General features: G+C 39.6%; 1 protein-coding gene across 10 annotated transcripts in view; it reads right to left on the minus strand.

Moving 5' to 3' along the window:
- L3MBTL4 (L3MBTL histone methyl-lysine binding protein 4) overlaps positions 1-19,183 on the minus strand; it is a 449,236-nt gene that overhangs the window by 299,771 nt on the left and 130,282 nt on the right. For 7 of the 10 annotated variants that reach the window (XM_050767468.1, XM_050767469.1, XM_050767470.1 and 4 more), the window contains 2 exons: positions 1,571-1,662; positions 49-132 (listed from right to left, as the gene is read on the minus strand). The exons of 1 other annotated variant lie outside the window; for it this stretch is intronic. In XM_050767468.1, the coding sequence (XP_050623425.1) occupies positions 49-132; positions 1,571-1,662 (176 nt within the window). The remainder of the gene's footprint in view (positions 1-48; positions 133-1,570; positions 1,663-19,183) is intronic. 2 more of the 10 variants (XM_050767472.1, XM_050767467.1) reach the window with 1 other exon arrangement.

A 19,183-nucleotide genomic window follows, 5' to 3' on the forward strand; every position in this document is an offset into this window, starting at 1 on the left:
ACACAACACAGCAGGCACTGCCGGGATACATGAAGGAAAATCCCTTACCTTACTGAGCTTGCACTTTTGGATGGAAGAAACCCCCTCTGTCTTATCAGGTGAAAGCAACGTGGGGAAACATGGACCTGACTCCTAGACAGAAAATGCACGGTTCTTAAACCTTCTGTGGTAGTGGGCCTCAAACCTGCACAAAGAATGCAGGAGGTTCTCAAGCTACACATTTCCAGGCCCATCTCCTGAGGGTCTGATTTAGTAGGTCTCAGGAAGACCCACGCTGTGCTCTCCAAAGCTCACAAAACTAGATGGTGCGAAGGCTGGGTTAAGAACACTGCTCTAGATGTTCTCATTTTCTATGGTATGACCTTCATAGTGTTTGTTAGTGAAGCATACCGCCTAGACAACAAAAGGACACGCATCATTTCTTGAACATGAGGGGTCTGCACTTGGTATCCCTTTCTTTTCATCTTCGTTGTACCTCTTCTTCCCTGTTGCATGTCATGTTCAGGATTCCAAATGCTGGCCCTTTCACACGCTAACAAATACTAGATGTAACTCAACAGATGTCATGAAAAGTAAACCAAATAAAAAGCTATAGCTTCCTGCTGTAAAGAAATGGGCTGGGCATGGTGGCTTACACCTGTAATCCCCAGCACTTTGGGAGGCCGAGGAAGGGGGATCATGAGGTCAGGAGATCGAGACCATCCTGGCCAACACCGTGAAACCCCATCTCTACTAAAAATACAAAAATTAGCTGGGCGTGGTGGCATGGGCCTGTAATCCCAGCTTCTCAAGAGGCTGAGGCAGGAGAATCGCTTGAACCAGGGAGTCAGAGGTTGCCGTGAGCCAAGATCACACCACTGCACTCCAGCCTGGCGATAGAGCCAGACTCCGTCTCAAAATAAAAAAGAAAAAGAAAAAAAAAGTAAAGTAATGAGGCAAATTTGATGCATATAAATTTCCCCAAAACATCTAAAACTCAGACCAAGAAGAACAAAAAGACTACCAGAAGATTTGGTGTCTTGCGTAAAGATGATCCCGTGTAAGGCCCTGGTGCTAGCAGACAGTCAAGGAAGTCTACACCGGCTACTCTGTTCACCTTTCTAGTCATGTATGCCAGGATTCAGGGGTTTCAATGTTCTCTGACATCTTGCTTGACTCACCACTCTCAGCAACACATCCAAACAGATCCCTCTAACTGCAGGTAATACTGGCTAATAAAAGTAAAACCTAATGCTTATTGAGCATTTAGAGTGTGCACATTACATCCTGTATTCTTTATGGGTACAATTGATTTAGTCCTCCAAGCACCCAAGGAGAAAGAAGGTAGGGAACTTTTCCTACCTCATGGATAAGGAAACTGAATTGAATGACTTGCCCAAGGTCACAGAGCTGACAGGTGGTGGCGCTGGGCTCCAGCCCACTCTGAAACACTAAAGCTCTGATTAGATTTTGTGGGGTCATTTGCCAGCAAAGCCTACAAATAATTCAAATAAGTTGATGGGCTATCTAGGAAAGTCATTTCATTTTAACTAAACTTCTTAATATAAATATAAGTCCTTCAGTGGCTGACCTTGGAAAACAGCTCAACAGGTGCTGCGACAGCCTTCTGTTCTTTCAAGTACCACTCCCAAGACCATGCTCCCTGTGCAGCCGCTGAAGGGGCTGGAAGAGAAACACACAATGACTTTTCTCAAAACAATTAGTGACAGGAAAATAATAAAACTCACTTCACAATAAACTCAAGAAGCAGGCTAATGAGTTAAATTGGTAATTGAAAGACCCAGCAACTAAGAAGAGCCTTCTCTCTCATTTCATATGAACGTTTAGTAAAATCACCTAACCACTCCATATTCAGCTCTTCCTGTTTCGGACCCAACTGATGAATATGTCCCACCCTCAAGAGAATGCCCAGTGAACTCTCAAATTGGGTTCCATCTTGCTCCTCTCAAAGAGGGTGAACAGGCACAGGCTTTCTGGAAAGTGATTCAGTTAATTTTACAGTGAATAGTCTAAAGTTTTTTATAATCTTCTTCCACTTTCATACTTCTTTTTGCTGTGAATGTCAATTGTCACAATCTGTGGAAAGGTAATGTGGCAGTATTTGTCAATGCTTAAAAATCGTTCCTGGCCTGGCGCGGTGACACACGCCTATAATTCCAGCACTTTGGGAGGCCAAGGCAGGTGGATCACTTGAGATCATGAGTTTGAGACCAGCATGGCCAACATGGTGAAACCCTGTCTCTACCAAAAATACAAAAATTAGCCGGGCGCGGTGGCGGGTACCTGTAATCCCAGCTACTCGGGAGACTGAGGCAGGAGAATTGCTTGAATCCAGGAGGTGGAGGTTGCAGTGAGCTGAGATGGCACCACTGCACTCCAGACTGGGTCACAAGAGCGAAAGCTCATCTTGGGGGAAAAAAAAAATCGTTCCTGAAAGTTGAACCAGCAATTCTCCTAGGAATTTCTCTTAATGCAATCATAGCAGATGTGTCCAAGGGGCAAAACACAAGAGTTTTTTTCCTAGAATCCCACATCAAATTAAACACTGGAAACAAAGTCAAGGTCCACAAAGGAGGAGGTAATTAAATGCATTACATGGACGTGCCCTTTCAAAACCAGCCAGTAAACTGCATTGTAGACGACTGTCTAAAGGCAGAGAAGGACTATGTAATGATATACTACTAAGTAGGAAAAAGAAGCAGTTAAGGAAACAAATTGATCATTTTTGGTAAATGTGTAATAGATTAAATAAGACTAAACTTACATAAATCAAAAACATTTACATGAAATCATCTTAAGTGCCAGAATTATAAATAATTCCTTCCCAATTTTATTTGTGCTTTCTTTTTCTGCTTTCCAAATTTTCTAGATGAATAGCTAATCTTTGTAATTCAACAAAATTATCATTTTTGAATAACAAAAGTCTGGCAAAAGGATTAATAGTTATCTTAGGTTTACATTCTACTCCCCAGTAATTTCTTCTCTAGGATTACATACTAACAAAGTAGTTAAGCACTGATAAAAGTTGATGGTAAAAATGTATATCACAAAATAACAGCAGAATGCAAAGTAGTATTCATATTGGAAGGAGGTTAAAGAAACTATTGTGCATATATACATATATGATTCTGAGGTTATCAAAAACTATATTTTTATGTTTTACATATTTCATATATTTTGAGAATTAACTGGGTTAAGTAAAAAATCTAAGTAAGGACACAAAACGGTGTCTATTTAGATCATATCTGCTGTTTTGTGTCCTTATGCTAAGTGAAATAAGAGGCACAGAAATATAAATACTGCATGATCTTATAGACATGCAATAAAAAAAATCAAACTCATTGAAACAGTGCTTAGAAAGGTGGTTACCAGAGGCTGGATGAGAAAGGAATCGGGAATGAGGAGATGTTGCCCAGAGAACACAACGTTCCAGTTAGACAGCAGGTATAAGCTTTAGAGATATGTTCTACAGCATGCTGACTATACTGAATAATGTTATGTACTTCAAAACTGCTAAAAAGAATAGATTTTAAACATTCTCATGACAAAAAACATATGAGGTGACAGATATGTTAATTAGCTTGATGTAATCATTCCACAAGCATATATCAAAAATCACACTGTACCCCATAAATATATACAATTATTTGTCAATTAAAAATAAAATAACAACATACACACACATATATTATACAAATTATTCCATATATTAAGACATTCATTTATTCACATATTTATATAGCACCTTTTATGTGCTAAGCAATAGGCATATGTGTGTCCACACAACCAAACACATTCTCTTAGAAAAGCAATCGGAAAGAAACAGCAGAATACTAACAGTGGCTACACATGGATGGCAAGATTGATGTAAATATTCTTTCGTTATTTAACACAATCTATAGTTAAAAAATTATCTACAAGTATTATTACTTAGCCGTACACACACACATCCTTGGAGAATACTCATCAGAAAATGCTATCTGAGTCCTAATTTTAGCATCTATCTTGCTGTGAATGTTCCAGAAGAAGATGCAGATGGTAATAGGTCAGCGCTGCATCAGCACCAGGGATGTCAGGGGGTAAGATGCACCGATGCACCTCTCACTCGAACATTTGAAACCTCTCAAGACAATATAACAATCTGACTGAATAACAAACACAAAATTCATCAATTGGGCAGGAATAATTCATGTAACCTTTGTGTCATTAAAAAAAATTTCTGACCAGGTATGGTGGATCACACCTGTAATCTCAGTACTTTGGGAAGCCGAGGTGGGTAGATCACCTGAGGTCATGAATTTGAGACCAGCCCGGCCAACATGGTGAAACCCCATCTCTACTAAAAATACAAAATTAGCCAGGTGTAATGGTGCATGCCTATAATCCCAGCTAGTTGGGAGGCTGAGGCAGGAGAATTGCTTGAGCCTGGGAGGCAGAGGTTGCAGTGAGTGAAGATTGCGCCATTGCACTCCAGCCTGGGCGACAGAGCGAAATTCCATCTTGGAAAAAAATTAAATAATAATAATAATAATTTCTGAGCCCCTGTTAATGGGACATGTTGCATGAAAATGTTATGTGGAAATTTTATCCATCACCACTAAAGTGAGTAAAATCTGCTATCTAGTAGATGAAAAATAAATCATATATACTTTATTTCTTTTGCTACCCATATATGTCATTGACAACAAAGGGAAGTAATTTAAACATAGCTAATAAAGAAAAACATCATATCAATTTACAGCTAAAAATTAGACTAAAAACTTCATGGACATTAATATTCACTATCTGTCACAACACGAACTTGTTATTGCTAGATACACTTACTAATGTATGAGAATTTTTTAAAGCATTTTAATCATCAAATAAGACACCAGAATTGTCATCCATGGATTTTGTTGTATTGTTTGGAAATAATGAGACATCATGGTGTGATTTCTATCAAGGAGTTCACAGTCCATTGGTCCATTAAAATGCCTAAAGGTTTGCACCATTTCTGCCACATGAGATGTTGTTTTATGTTGCCAGAGAGAGAAAGCGATCTGACAAATCCTGAAGATGCTCCAGGAAGACTATTCAACATCCCAATTTCCACACAAGCATTTTGCTGCATTACAATTATGTGCTTTACAAAAAACATTACAGCAGTGTTGGCTCTAAAGCAAATACAGATATCTCATTTTCTACAACAGCTGTGTTCTTTAAAAGATTGCATGTAATTTCTCAATTTAATCATATTTCCAATTGTCACACATTATCATTTCACCAAAAGTAAACTCTAAGGCCTCCTTTTATGATCACATACATACCCAAGAATCTTTTAAAATTGATCAAAAATAAGAATGTATAATATCAAACAATACAAACTTTCATTGAATTACATCTTTCAGTGAAGCAAGAGGATTACTCAATAACATTGTGCCTGCAAGTGAGATGAGGGAATACCAAGTTTGCTTGCACCTCAGAGCCTGTAGACAGGTTCTCCCTGGTCACTGAATTATAAAGGGATTCTCTAACCTCTGTTTCTCACCATGTTGTTTCATTATTCACAGAAAGTATTTTAGCTGAAATTAGCCATATTCTACTTGGAAGCAGAATATAAGCTTCTAAAACGGAGGGGAAACCATCTTGGTATCGTTCATCATTGTTTCTCTGGAGCTACAATCATACCTGGCCATAAATATTTGTTTAATGGGCCAGGAGCGGTGGCTCACACCTGTAATCCCAGCACTTTGGGAGGCCAAGCCAGTTGGCTCACCTGAGGTCAGGAGTTCAAGACCAGCCTGGCTAACACGGTGAAATCCCATCTCTACTAAAAATACCAAAAAGTAGCCGGGTGTAGTGGTGGGAGCCTGTAATCCCAGCTACTCAGGAAGCTGATACAGGAGAACTGCTTGAACCTAGGAGGCGGAGATTGCAGTGAGCCGAGATTGCGCTACCGCACTCCAGCCTGGGCAACAAGAGTGAAACTCCGTCTCAAAAAAAAAAAAAAAAAAAAAAAAGTGTTTAATGAATTAAAGGAAAGGAAGACAGGCAGAATAGTACTCTGGGTTTTAAATATGAATTCAAATGTGTCTATTTTGACCAATTCATTTCTCAGTTTCCTGGAGAGAAGGAACCAATTATGAGACAACACTGCTTCAGTCACTAAATTTATTTTTTCTGCAGTTTTCTCAGACATACTACAGATATGGCACTTATTTTATGGAATATTAGATATTCATACAATTTCATAAACCCTAAATTCCATTTTTTCTCACTATATTCATTGGCTCTAGCAAAATGTTCCAATTATTACCCTTTTGCCAAACATTACATAATAAACAAACTATATTTGATTATGTATTACCTGTCACTTAATATATACATATTGTATACCAGGTACTGATTAGGGTATGTGTATGTGTATACATGTGTGTGTGAGCACGTATGTGTGAATGTATACCTTTTCACTTGTTATTTACAATATTGAATACCAGATTAATAGCCCCATTTTATTGTTCTGAAAAGCTGAGGCTCACGGAGATCACACAGTTCACACAGCGGAAAAAGTCTGTATGTAAACAAAATCCCTAGCTCAGGCATCCCCACTATACACTGCTGACTCACTCTAGCACACACAGTCAAAATGGAACAGAAATGCCTATTTAATTAGTTACTTTTAAGTTTAAAAGCACCATAAAATTAAGTTTGCAGGAAAATGAATAAGGTCACTCATGGATGGTGGCTTTGTGAATTTGATTTAAACTTTTGAAAGTCATGTTGACAATACATATTTACAGCCAAAAATTAAGATGTTACGATTCACTGATCTATTCATCCCAACTTTAATATTTTATTCTAAAAAATGCAAAAGGAATAAATTCAGCCTTTACAACAGTGCAAAGTTGGAAAAATATCTAAATATCCAATAATAGTCAAATAAATTATGGTTATGATCACATATTACTTTTAAAATATGAATTAAGCACAGTTTATGTGAACATTATCATTAGAACTGCATGTTTATATACAAATAAAAGTCATTAAAAAAATGAAGACTACGTGTTAAGGCAACGAGATCTGTGAAGCAATGCAAGACAAAGGCTGACAGATTTGGCCACAAGAATATCCAGTTCTAGGAAATTGTACAATACTTATCAGTAATTTTATGAACCCAAAATGAAAATGTCAGGGGGTAAAGAATGAATCAACTGTCATTCTTAAGGATACAACCAGGTATATCTTAAGAGTGGCCCTTTCCCAATTCCATTAGCCATAAACACAACCCTTCATGGTGATATTTCCATTTCACTTCAAAAGCTATGCTGCACGTGACTCCGTCAGAAAATGCCTTAGAATATGTGAGAACAACTGTCAGTGGCAACCAACCACACCATTATAAATAGCACCTTCTTTTGTGGTACCAACTGGAAATAATACAATCTTCCTAATCTTAACAACTGATCACTGCTGAACAATACCCCACTGAGGCCACAGCTGCAGACTCACATTTTGGTCCCTCTGCCAGGTCACTGTGACAGGATCCTTTCCATGCTCTCCCTACATTTTTCACATGCACAGTCAGGCTGCTTTTCATTTTAGTACTACCGAATTTAAATTCATGTAGTGCTCATCTCCCCAGGCAAAGCAGGTACTGAGAAAACCCAACTTCTCCCTCGCGCCGCATTTGCTCGAGTCGGGGAGACAAGCGTAGAGACAGATAAACATCACCCATAACCTGACATATGGTGGGACTCAGTGTTTTGACGAATAAACAAGCAGACCCAAGAGCTAATACGGCACAGTTAAGAAACCCAAACAATGTGTCTGGAATCAAAATGAAGGAGGATTTACTCTGAACACAGAAAGCTTCCTGGAGGACAATTCTCTTTGAGCTGAAGAGAAATTTGGCAAGCAATCCAGGGAGACGCAGCGTGGGCAAGGTCAGGGGACTGGAAAGAAAGAGCTGCTTCTGCAAATGCCAGAGTCTGGGAAAGGTTCAGCACAAAGCTTGCAGGGATCCACTCAGCAGAAGGCTGCACTCTAGGGGCTGGAGGGGCAAATGTAAGACCAGGCAGGTTCCTCAAAGTCGACCTAACAGGTTTGGTCTTTATTCTCGTGGTTTAGAGAACCACTGGAGACTTCTGAGTGGTAGATGATATCATCAGAAATTCCTTTATGAATCAGCACTAGGTAAGGATGAAATGGATGGAGAGACAGGCAGTGGAGACTGAGAATGACCACACAATAGTCCAAACAAGCGACAGTGTGGGTGTGTCCTAAACAAAGGGGGACATGCAGTGCCCTCCATGGTTACAGAGCCCCGGGGGGAAGCAGGGCGTGAGGGGAATGGTGAAATGAATGTCGAAGGGTACAAAGTCTCTGTTAGACCAGAGCAATGGTTTGGGGTTGGTTTTGGTTTTCGTTCGTTTGTTTGTTTTTCAGTTCTATTGCACACCATGGTAAATGTGGTTAATAGAGTATTGTACATTTCAAAACTGCAAAGAAAGTAAATTTCAAATGTTCTCTCTGCAAAAACATGTTAAGTATTTGAGGTGATGGCTAGTTAACTAGTTTTATTTAATTATTCCACATTGTATTTATAAATTATAGCATTACTTTGTACACACTAAATTTATACAATTTATAAGTTGTCAATTTACAATAAAAAAAAAGAAAGGTAGAAAGGAAATTGAGAGAAAATGCAGAAATACGATCAACAGGCACAAGGTGGGGCAGCAAAGGTAGAAGGCAAAATAGTCCCGAAGCTGCCGGGCACCAGGAAGGGCCAAGCAAGTGGAGGGACCAGCGCAGAACGCGGAGGAAACTGGGAGTTATTTTCCGAGATGTTAAACTTTTGGTATCCGGAATAGTCTACGATAGGTGTATATAATAACATGTAAAAAACACACATTCAACAAAAGGCAACGCAAAGCTTTTCATACAGAGGCAGCCGTGGGGATTACACCGAGGAAGAAGAGCTGAGGTCAGAGGAAGCGCTTCCTCGGCCGTGAGTGAGGTGGGGGAGGCGCAAGAGGGAGGCAGCATTGGAAGGAGGCGACAGAGACCCGGGGGCTCCGGGGAGAGGGTTTTCCATGGGACAGGGAGACCAGCACCATCAAAGGCTGTGCTCGCCCAAGTAAGATGCAGATGGGAGAAACGGCTGGATCTGACAGCCAGGGTGTCACTGGGACCGCAGAGGCGGAGATATCCGCAGAGGGATGAGATCAAAAATCAGACTGCAGAGGTCAAAGCACGAAAGAAACAACTGGAAAGGTTTGCAAATGAACTGGGAGGCAGGTGACATAAGGGCTTGACGGGGAAGAAGAGAAAGGAAGTCTTCGTGGATTGCTGCTGTTAAGCATATCAGGAGACGGGACATCTCAGTTCCTCCATTGAGGGTAATGCACCCAGAGAGAGAGAAAACGGAGGCTCTCAGAAAACAGGGATGATCGATCGGAGAGAGAGGCAGAACAGACAGGTAGCATTAGGAACACAAGTAGGGGGAGGACCCTGAGATTAAAAGGCACGTGGTGAATGAGATTAAAAGCAGGAGAGTTTTAGGCTACTAGGGAAGAAGATGGGAGGGTACCCCACCAAGTACCCTCACCGCCTTCATGAGGTAGGATGGCGTCTGCTGAGAGGAAAGGTCACAGTGGTGCCTTCAGGAGCATGGGGAAAGGGAGAGTTATGAAAATTCAACTAGGACTGAATATAAGGAATACAGAACAGTCCTGACAGTCCCACTGCATTAAACTGGTGGTTCTGAGGAGGCAACTGGCACCAGGGGACTTTCTCCAACAGCTCCTGACAGTCAGAAGTGGGAGCAGATGGTTAAGTTTGCGGACAGCTGGGGGCTGAGGAGGAGACGGCCAAGTGGCTGAGAGGCTGTAAGCCATGAGAATGTGAGATAAAATGCCTGAAGAGTCCCAATTGGCCTGGGAGGCAAAGGAAGTCAGAAGACAACCAACAAAGAGCAAGAAAGAATGGAAAAGCTAAAATACGAAACACGATTCTTTAAAAGATTCCACAGAATTGAAGGAGAGGGAAGAGCTGGGAGGTGTGAGGGTGTGATCAAGAAGGGGATTTCAGAGTTCACCATCTGGTGATTCAACAGTTTATTCATCCAGTGCAAAGTGTGGTCATCCCTGGAAACTTGTGAGAAATGCAAATGTGGGGGCCACACCTCAGATTTAATGAATCAGAAACTGTGATGGGGACCAGCAATCCACTCAAATGATCCTTCCAAATGATTATAATGCACGTTAAAGTTTGAGAATCATTGTTCTACTATAAGTGAAGAAACCTGCAAAGTAGAGGAACAAGTAATTCTGAAGGAGCTCATCAAAGGTTTCCCAAACCATGTTACATGCCTTAAAGATTAAGGTTCTCAAAGTGTGGTACCCAAACCAGCGGCATCAGTGTCACCCAAAAAATTGCTAGAAATACAAATTTGGGAACATCAGTGAAAATGTGGGCCTCTACTGAATCAAAAACTCTGGGAGTAGGGCCCAGCAATCTGTTTCCACAAGCCCTCCAGGTCATTCTGATGCAGCTAACTTTGAGAACTATTGCTTCCTATTAGGGCCAGGTTCCTGTGGCAGGTGGCCCTACAGACAGGACAGCCTCAGAATCCCGACTACAGTTCCTGTTCTTGAATTTCAATGAGTCTCCATCCTCCCCAAACCTGTATTTTTGCACTACAGCCCATTACTTGAGCAAGCTTGAGTGACCTCTCTTCCTTGCAAAATAAAGAATCTGATTAAACACTATGCTTAGAATTTCAGTCTTCAGTCTATATGTACTGTCAAGTCAGTGGATGCTTTAAGCAAAGAAATGTCACAATAAGTTTTGGACTTGGGTCTCCTCTGCCCTGCCTATTGTTTTTGCAGCTGTTTTGATTTTTTTTTTTTAAAAAAAAGATAGTACTGATGGCAATTTTAGGGATACTAGTATAGAATAAGAAAGGATGATTTATCATAGAAATATCAGGAAGGAGACCATGCCGCACGCAGGCATGATATGACGAGGTCTCGATTTGAGATAGCTGCTGTGAGGATTGAGAGGAGCAGAAAGAATGCAGAGAGTCATCTGAATGAGATGTGACAAAACTGGACAATCAACGAGATGAGAAAGAGGACTCTGACATTTCTAGCTTAGGAGAGTGAATTTAGGATTATACCTGCCACTATGCAAGACAAAACTAGAGGAGTGGGCTTAGTACATTTTCAGAGATGCTGAATCTTTGAAATCCAAAGGCATCTAAAGGAGATTTAGGATGAACCCTCTGGAGACGTTGCAGGAGAAAGTTCAAGGCTAGAACCATGGATCTAGTGCCCATCAGTGTGCAGGGCATTAAAGCAGAGGAGATCCCAGGGAGTGTGTGCAGAGCATGGGGTTGGTAGGGCCAAGAAGAGGAGCCTAGTGACCTGCAGCTTTTAAGATGTGGGTGGAGGAAAAACAACCAAAGCATAGTGAGAAGGGGCAGCCAGAGAAATGGGAGGAATGCAGGTGGAAATGCTTTCAAGTAGAGAACTTCACTGTCAAATTTGATTTAAAAAGTAAAACAACATGAGGACTGAACAAAGACAATTGAATTCAGTTAACTGGAAAGAGGTCAATGGCCTTTACCTGAGGCTGGCTACACTGCTTGACTGAAGATGCAGGAAAAAGTAGGGATGTGAAGCTGGAGAAAGAGGTGACGTCAGGGGCAAGTGGGAGGGTTTGCCTCAGGATTGTTTCCACTGAGAAAACAGGGAACGTGTGCTGGCGCAGGCAGGCCTGGAGGTAAGCAGGAGAAGGCTGGAGGACAGTCTGTGATGAGGAAGAGGCTCACAGGTGTGTGTGTGGAAACATGCACTAAAATGGTGCCTTCACATGTGGCAAACTCAATAATGACATTGCATTAGTGGGAAATCATCAATGTTTTTTAGCCACACTCAATCATGAGATTGAATAGGGAAATCATCAATATTTTATTCATGTATGACAAGACAAAGGGAAAAAACTCCAAGCTAGGTGCTCATTGGTTCAACCAATACTTTTTAAGTACTGTGAAAGGAAAAGAAATCTCAGGACCCCAAAATCACTAAGCCAAAGGGAAAGGTCAAGCTGGGAACTGCTTAGGGCAAACCTGCCTCCCATTCTGTTCCTAAATAAGATAGCTACAAAGATAAAGAGCTACATACCTCCTTCACAATTTGTCCATAAGGAAATTCTTTGTGGACAAAGGGCAGACAGAACTCAAAATCATCCCTCTGCTCACTGAGATAAATGTGTACCCAATCGCTTCCTTTGGAAAGGCTAATTAGAAACTCAAAGAAATGCAACCATTTGTCTCTTATCTACCTATGACCTGGGAGCTCCCTCCCTGCCTCGAGGCGTCCCTCCTTTCCGGATCAAACCAATGTACGTCTTACATATATTGGCTGATGTCTCATGTCTCCCTAAAATGTATAAAATGAAGCTGTGTCCAGATCACCTCAGACCCATGTCATCAGGACCTCCTGAGGGCGCATCCTTAACCTTGGCAAAATAATTTTTTAAATTGATTGAGACCTGTCTCCCATACCTTTTGACTTATAGTACCTTCTATGAGACAGACCCTGTGTTAGGTGATAATGATTCAAATAAGGATAAGATATGGCTCTTGCCCTTAAAGAGGCTGCAGCTTAGTGGAGGAACCAGATAACTATCATACAAGGAAAATCCAGTTGCAAACATATGAGCTGAGGGCTAAGAATACAGTGGACAGAGTAATCAACATTGTCATGAGGACAGTATTCATCCAGTCCTCATTTTTCATTCAACTAATATTAATTGAATGCGTATTATGTGCTCAGAGCTTACAATCCAGCACAAAACAAACCATTAAAAAAAAAAAAACCCGCCTGTATCCATCATAAATTCTAGTGGGTGAAGACAGGCAATAAACAAGACAAATAAGTAAAATAAATGGCATGTCAGACAACAGTAAGTGTTAAGGAGAAAAATAAAGACAGAGAAAAGAAATAGGAAATGCTAGCAGTTAGGGGCTCTGTAAATTTCAGATGTGGTGACCTATGAGAAACAAGGAAGACAAGAAAAGAATGGAATTGTTGCCGGGCGCGGTGGCTCAAGCCTGTAATCCCAGCACTTTGGGAGGCCGAGACGGGCGGATCACGAGGTCAGGAGATCGAGACCATCCTGGCTAACACGGTGAAACCCCATCTCTACTAAAAAATACAAAAAACTAGCCGGGCGAAGTGGCGGGCGCCTGTGGTCCCAGCTACTCGGGAGGCTGAGGCAGGAGAATGGCGTAAACCCGGGAGGTGGAGCTTGCAGTGAGCTGAGATCCGGCCACTGCACTCCAGCCTGGGCGACAGAGCCAGACTCCGTCTCAAAAAAAAAAAAAAAAAAAAAAAAAAAAACGGAATTGCATCTTTAAAGCACTGAAAGCCATAAAACCGTCAAGTAAGAATTATATATCTAATGAAGATATCCTTCAAAAATGAGACTAAAATAACAAAATTCAGATTAAATAAAAACTGATTTTTATATGTCTATAATTTCATTTCTAGAGTACAAGTTTCCACTCTTGATTGAGTTCTTCCTTACCCTAGAGTATTTATTTTGTCTCCTAAAAATATTCTCGTAAAACATTTTCTAAGTCTTTAATCTATTTGAAATTCATTTTTATATAGACAAAGGCCCCTTGGGCAAGCATAACCAATTAAATAAAAAATCTATGCTTTGTCCTCCTGAACTGATTTACCGTCGTTCTCATGTATTACACACTCACATGTCTCCTTCTGGTTTCTCTATCCTGTTCCACAGATTCCTGTTTCTATTACTATACCACCAGAATGTTGGGGATTTAGGCATAAAAACATTTTATTCAAATGAAATTAAAACCAGTTGAGATTCTATTTTAGAAGCGAAATAAATATTAATGTGGGAGAGCTGACATTTTTGTGGTATAGCTTTCCATTTATTCAAATAGTAATTTCTATCCTTCAGTAGGATTTTCCAGTTTTCTTCATGTAAGACCCTTCCCATGTCTTATTCAACTTACTCTAAATATTTTATATTGTATTGCTATTATGAATGGAATATTTTTCCTTTTTTAATTTCTAAGTGCTGATGGTTGAAATACAGAAAAGGCAACAGTAAGTTTTTGTATTTATCTTACATCCAACCACTTCAACATTCTTGTATTAATTCCAATAGTTTATCATTAGATTCTCCTGGGTTTTCTAGGTATAAAGGCTTACATGTGTAAATATGTGTCTTGTCATCTGTAAATATGCAGCTAAGTGGAGGAACCATATATATGTGTTTATATATACATATAAACAGAACCATACGTATGTGTTTATATATACCTGTATACATATATACAAATACATATATAAACACATGTATATGTATTTTTTAATCTCTTCTTTCCAAAGTTTGTAGTGCGCATTTAATTTTGTTGCTTATTTCATTCGCTAAAAATTCCAAGACAATAATGAATATTAATGATGATAGTGGGTATCCCCAGCTGTTTCCTGAATTGAATTGAAGGGTTTTAATGTTTTGCTATATATTTGCTGTTACATTTTGGTAAATAATTTTTATTATATTCAATCCTATTTTACATAAGTTGTTTTGCAAGGAATGGAAATTAAGTTTTATCGAAAGCCATTTTAGTATCTAGAGATCATTACATGGCTAGTCATGTAGTTTAATTTGTTGCTGTATAAATTATGTTGGCAGATTTTATAATACTGAACCTTGCTTTATCACTGAATTTTACATTACTCATCATTATACCTCCTTAGTAATATACCAGGATATCATTCTTCTAATATATTGCTGGATTATATTTGCCAATATCTATCTAGGATTTCATATTTATATTTATATGTGATATGCATCTATAGTTTAGCTTCATTTATTGGCTTCACAAAGAAACTTTCACCTTTTCCTGTGACCTGGAAGAGTCTAACTATCATTGGAATTATCTGTTCTTTTAAAGATAAAGACCAGTGCTTCTGTGATCCACTCTGGACCTCACTTATCAATGTCTTCTACTGGTCTATTCAAATGTTCAACCTTTTCTTGAGTGCCCTGTGATAATCTTTAGTTTGCTAGGAAATCAACTGGTCTTTCCAGGTGTTCAAATGAATTTCTACAGAAATATATGTATTATTCTTTCTCATGTTTACCAAAAAAAAACAAAAAAACAAAAAAAAACTTCTTCCACATCTTTGGTTTTCCCCTTCTCCTTTAGTAATTAAACTTAAGGTCATATGGAACATACTGGTTTCTGCCCTACAAGAATGGGTAAACAGTGACAGGGTTGAAAGTGACCAGGAACATAGAGAAAAAATTGGGGACAGGAGTGGTGATTTGATATGGGTGAAGGATAGCCAGGTGGAATTGACTTTCAGCATAGAGTTGAGACATAAATCTGCAGCTAGGTAGCATAACCGGAATAGCATCAAGATGATAACAAAAGTCACCCAGAGAAAAAGTGCAAAATGAGAAGAAAACACAGTTGAAACACAAGGGAATCCCAACATGTAAATGGAAGGCAGAGTGAAGAATTGATAAAACAAAAAGCATTGAGATATAAAAACTAGGCCAGACTGATATATCAGATCACAACAAAAAAACAAGAGAAGAGTGAGGAGAAGAGGAGGGGGAAGAAGAGGGAAAGGAGAAGGAGAGGAAATAGTCAACACCTCACTTGAAAGTCAAATGGGTGAATGTGGACAGAGGGGTGAAGACAAGAAGAAACTGCCAAACAGATGGAGGATCACTTTAACAACAGGATTGAATGCTGAACAGAATTCCTGAGTGGGCCCAGTCCTGTCACTAGAGAGGAATCAAGAACTGAGGAATCTCAGGTTTCTTATCGGGATATGCACGTGATAGTGAAGTCTGCAGCAAAGAGCACATCTGCGTGCAGATTTCCCACTGTTAACTGATTTCTCCCTTGCCATGTAGTAGATGTGGAGAAGGAAGGTCTATGAATATAATTTGCATCACTGAGACTGCATAAAATATACTCCATATAATTAGGAGGTTAATATTAAGATAATCCCTCATGAATACCACCCTGTAAGTCATCAAATTAACAACCACCTATATGAGATGGCACTATTCACTTCATAAAGTGATTAACTATTTCCCTTGACCTTTTTCCTCTACATATCCTAGAGACATCTAATGTAATAGGTTAAATATAATATAGCTCCAGTTATTACTGCTACTTTCATTAATTTGATTCTGTGAGTCAGAATTTAGATTTTCCTCTATTCAAGACATCCCCTGGTGGGCTTCAATTAATGGATATACTTAAAATATTATTCAAGATTATATTTCTCTTGACACTAAAAATGTCTCAAATAAATTCTTTTCAAAATCATATCTCAACTCCACAGCTTGCTAACCCTTCGAAACACTAGTCATTCTCAGTGAATGTAAATTTAAAATACGAAAGGAACACTGAATTTCAGTTCACTAGCAGATCATTTGGGGTAAAAGGAGGGTATTTTTACTAATTGAAAGCTAAATTAGCACTGCTTAAAAGAAAATTTTAATGTAAAAACATCGAAAACAGTTTCACAAAATAAAATCCCTGGACAGTGCATTCGAAGCAGCCGGTGAAGATTTCTATTAGTTCACAGGGGCATTTTCCCCACTGAGCTTTTTTGACTTTTTTGGAATGAGAATCCCTTTGTCCTGACTTGAATTACAATGTTGTGTCAATGTAACAAGAAAGTGCAATAGCTGCCAGACCTAATGACTAAAAGCCCTAAACTATGTGCTAACGGAGCTCAATAATAGCACTGTTCCCTTAGCAACAGGTACAAGATAATTCCCATTTCCTTCAAGGAAACCTAAAGTTATTGCTCTGTAGCTTAAAATGTGTGACAAGTGAGATAATGGCCTTCCAAAGATGTCCACATCCTTATCCTTAGAAACTGTGAATTCATTATGTTACATGGCAAAATGATTTTGCAGAGGTGGTTAAGCTAAGGTCCTTGAGATGGAGAGAGTGTCTTGGATTATCCCAGTGGCCCCAGTGTAATCACAGGAGTCCTCAGTGGAAGAGCTTTCCCAGCTGTGGTCAGAGAAAAAAGTGACCATGACAGGAGCACAAGAGAGATGCGACCTTGCTAGTTTTGAAGACGCAGGAAGGGGCCATGAGCCAAGGAATGCAAAAGCTGGAAAAGACAAGGAAACAGATCCTCCCCTTGAGCCTTCAGAAGGAAGCAGCCCTGCTCACACCTTGACTTTGGCCCAGTGAGACCCAGATCACATTTCTAACCTACAGAACTGTGAGATAATAAATTTCTACTGCTTGAGCCACTATGTCTGTGCTGATGGCAGGAAGAGGAAACTAACACACAATGTGCATCAGGAATAATCAGTGCTGATGGCAGGAAGAGGAAGCTAACACAGAATGTACATCAGGAAAAATCAGTGCTGGTATTTAGTAAACTGTTCAGTCTCACCACTGAAAAACTTCTACATGCTCAATAACTGGGAAAATTGACAAAACAGTCATATTTAATTTGTCTGAAATATAAAAAGTAATTTATAAAGAATAAATTAGTTTAACACTATAGTTATCACATGGTAGGTACTGTAGTCTCTGATTTGAACTGAGGTTCACTGTATGAAATGTAAAACAAAGCATCCATAGCTAACATTTTCCTCTCTTTGAGCTGGTGTTCAGGGAAATAATTAATGACAGCACACATAGACGGCACCAAAGAAGCCTTCACTATCCTCTTGTTTTTGTACATAAAGCTTATGGTGCTAATTCCCCAAAACAGTTTTAAATATAGTCATAAATTGTCAGGACTGAAATGTATTTAACAAATCAGGTAACCATTTTAAAGACAAAAAGGATGATTTCCCCCAAGGTTTACTTGTGGCACTAATGTCTTATTTCATGGACCAATTACCCAAATAAGCCATAAATGTGCCACTGATTTGAATAACTGGTTTCAATTCTCAAGCATTGTTTCTGTGTTTTAAAAATCATCAATAAAATAGAATTCTGTTGTGAAATTAAATCCTGATCTACTTAATTCAGATTTGCAATTATAAAAAATTAATTATGACAACAACTAGCTGAGAAAAATTACAAATATTTTCCCCTAAAATCCTAAGCACAATGAAGACAACTACAGGTAAATAGAAGTGCAAGGAAAATAGCAAACCACAGTAATGCAGTTATCAACATATAGCAAAATTAAAATAATAGTATCATAAACTTTTAAAAACTGCCTTTCGATAACTTGATGATTATTTGGAGAACAAATATGTTTCTACTTGAAAATCCATTATCATCCAGACAGATTCATTCTGGGTTATCTATTACCAATACAGAGCTATCTCTCCACAAGACATGCTATCACATTCCTGCCAAAAGCTTCAAAGTCCTTTTATTAACTATGGGACAGTGTCCAACCAGCTGAGCACAGCAAACAAAGTGCTTATCCACGAGCTCAAACCAACTTTCAGCCTCATCAACTGTTCTCTCTAGTTACTAATTAAACCAATACTCATGGAGGACCTACTGTGTACTCAGCTCTATGGGCACAAAAGGAAACAAAATTGTCCATGACACTTCCCTCACAAGCTTTAAAATCTACTGGGGAGGGATCAAATAGTCTGAAATATAATTGCAAACCATACTAAGTAAGTGCTTTCACAGAATACAAGGCCATGAGAGCACAGAATAGGAGCCCAAGACTTGTCTGAGAAATCAGGAAAAGCTTCCCTGACAAGTGGCATGGAAGTCAGAGCTTTTAGCAATACATGTACCTATAATTAGGCAAAAGAAGGACTTGGAGAGGGAGAGGAGGGATGTTTCAGGCAGAAAGGATGGCAGATACAAGGGTTCCACAGCAGGACCTCAAACAAGGCCAGCACTGTGGGAGCAGGAGGGAAGAAGGGACACATTGCAGAAGATGAGGCTCGGGAGACTGGAAAGGGCCAGATGCTTCAGAGCTTGGAGGCCTTAGTAAGGATTTTGCCCACATCCTATCCTACAGGCAATGGGAAGCACCAGAAAGGTTTTAAGCAAATGAAAGGTAGGGAGGTGGACAGGATCAGGCTCATATTCTGAAAAGAACAATGTAGCTAGTATTGTGCACCTGGATTAGGGAGTACCAAGAGCAGGCCTCGGGAGATCAACTCCGAAGTCTAAGCAAGGGAT

Source organism: Macaca thibetana, chromosome 18 (assembly GCF_024542745.1).
Source record: "Macaca thibetana thibetana isolate TM-01 chromosome 18, ASM2454274v1, whole genome shotgun sequence".
Classification (NCBI taxonomy): Eukaryota; Metazoa; Chordata; class Mammalia; order Primates; family Cercopithecidae; genus Macaca; species Macaca thibetana.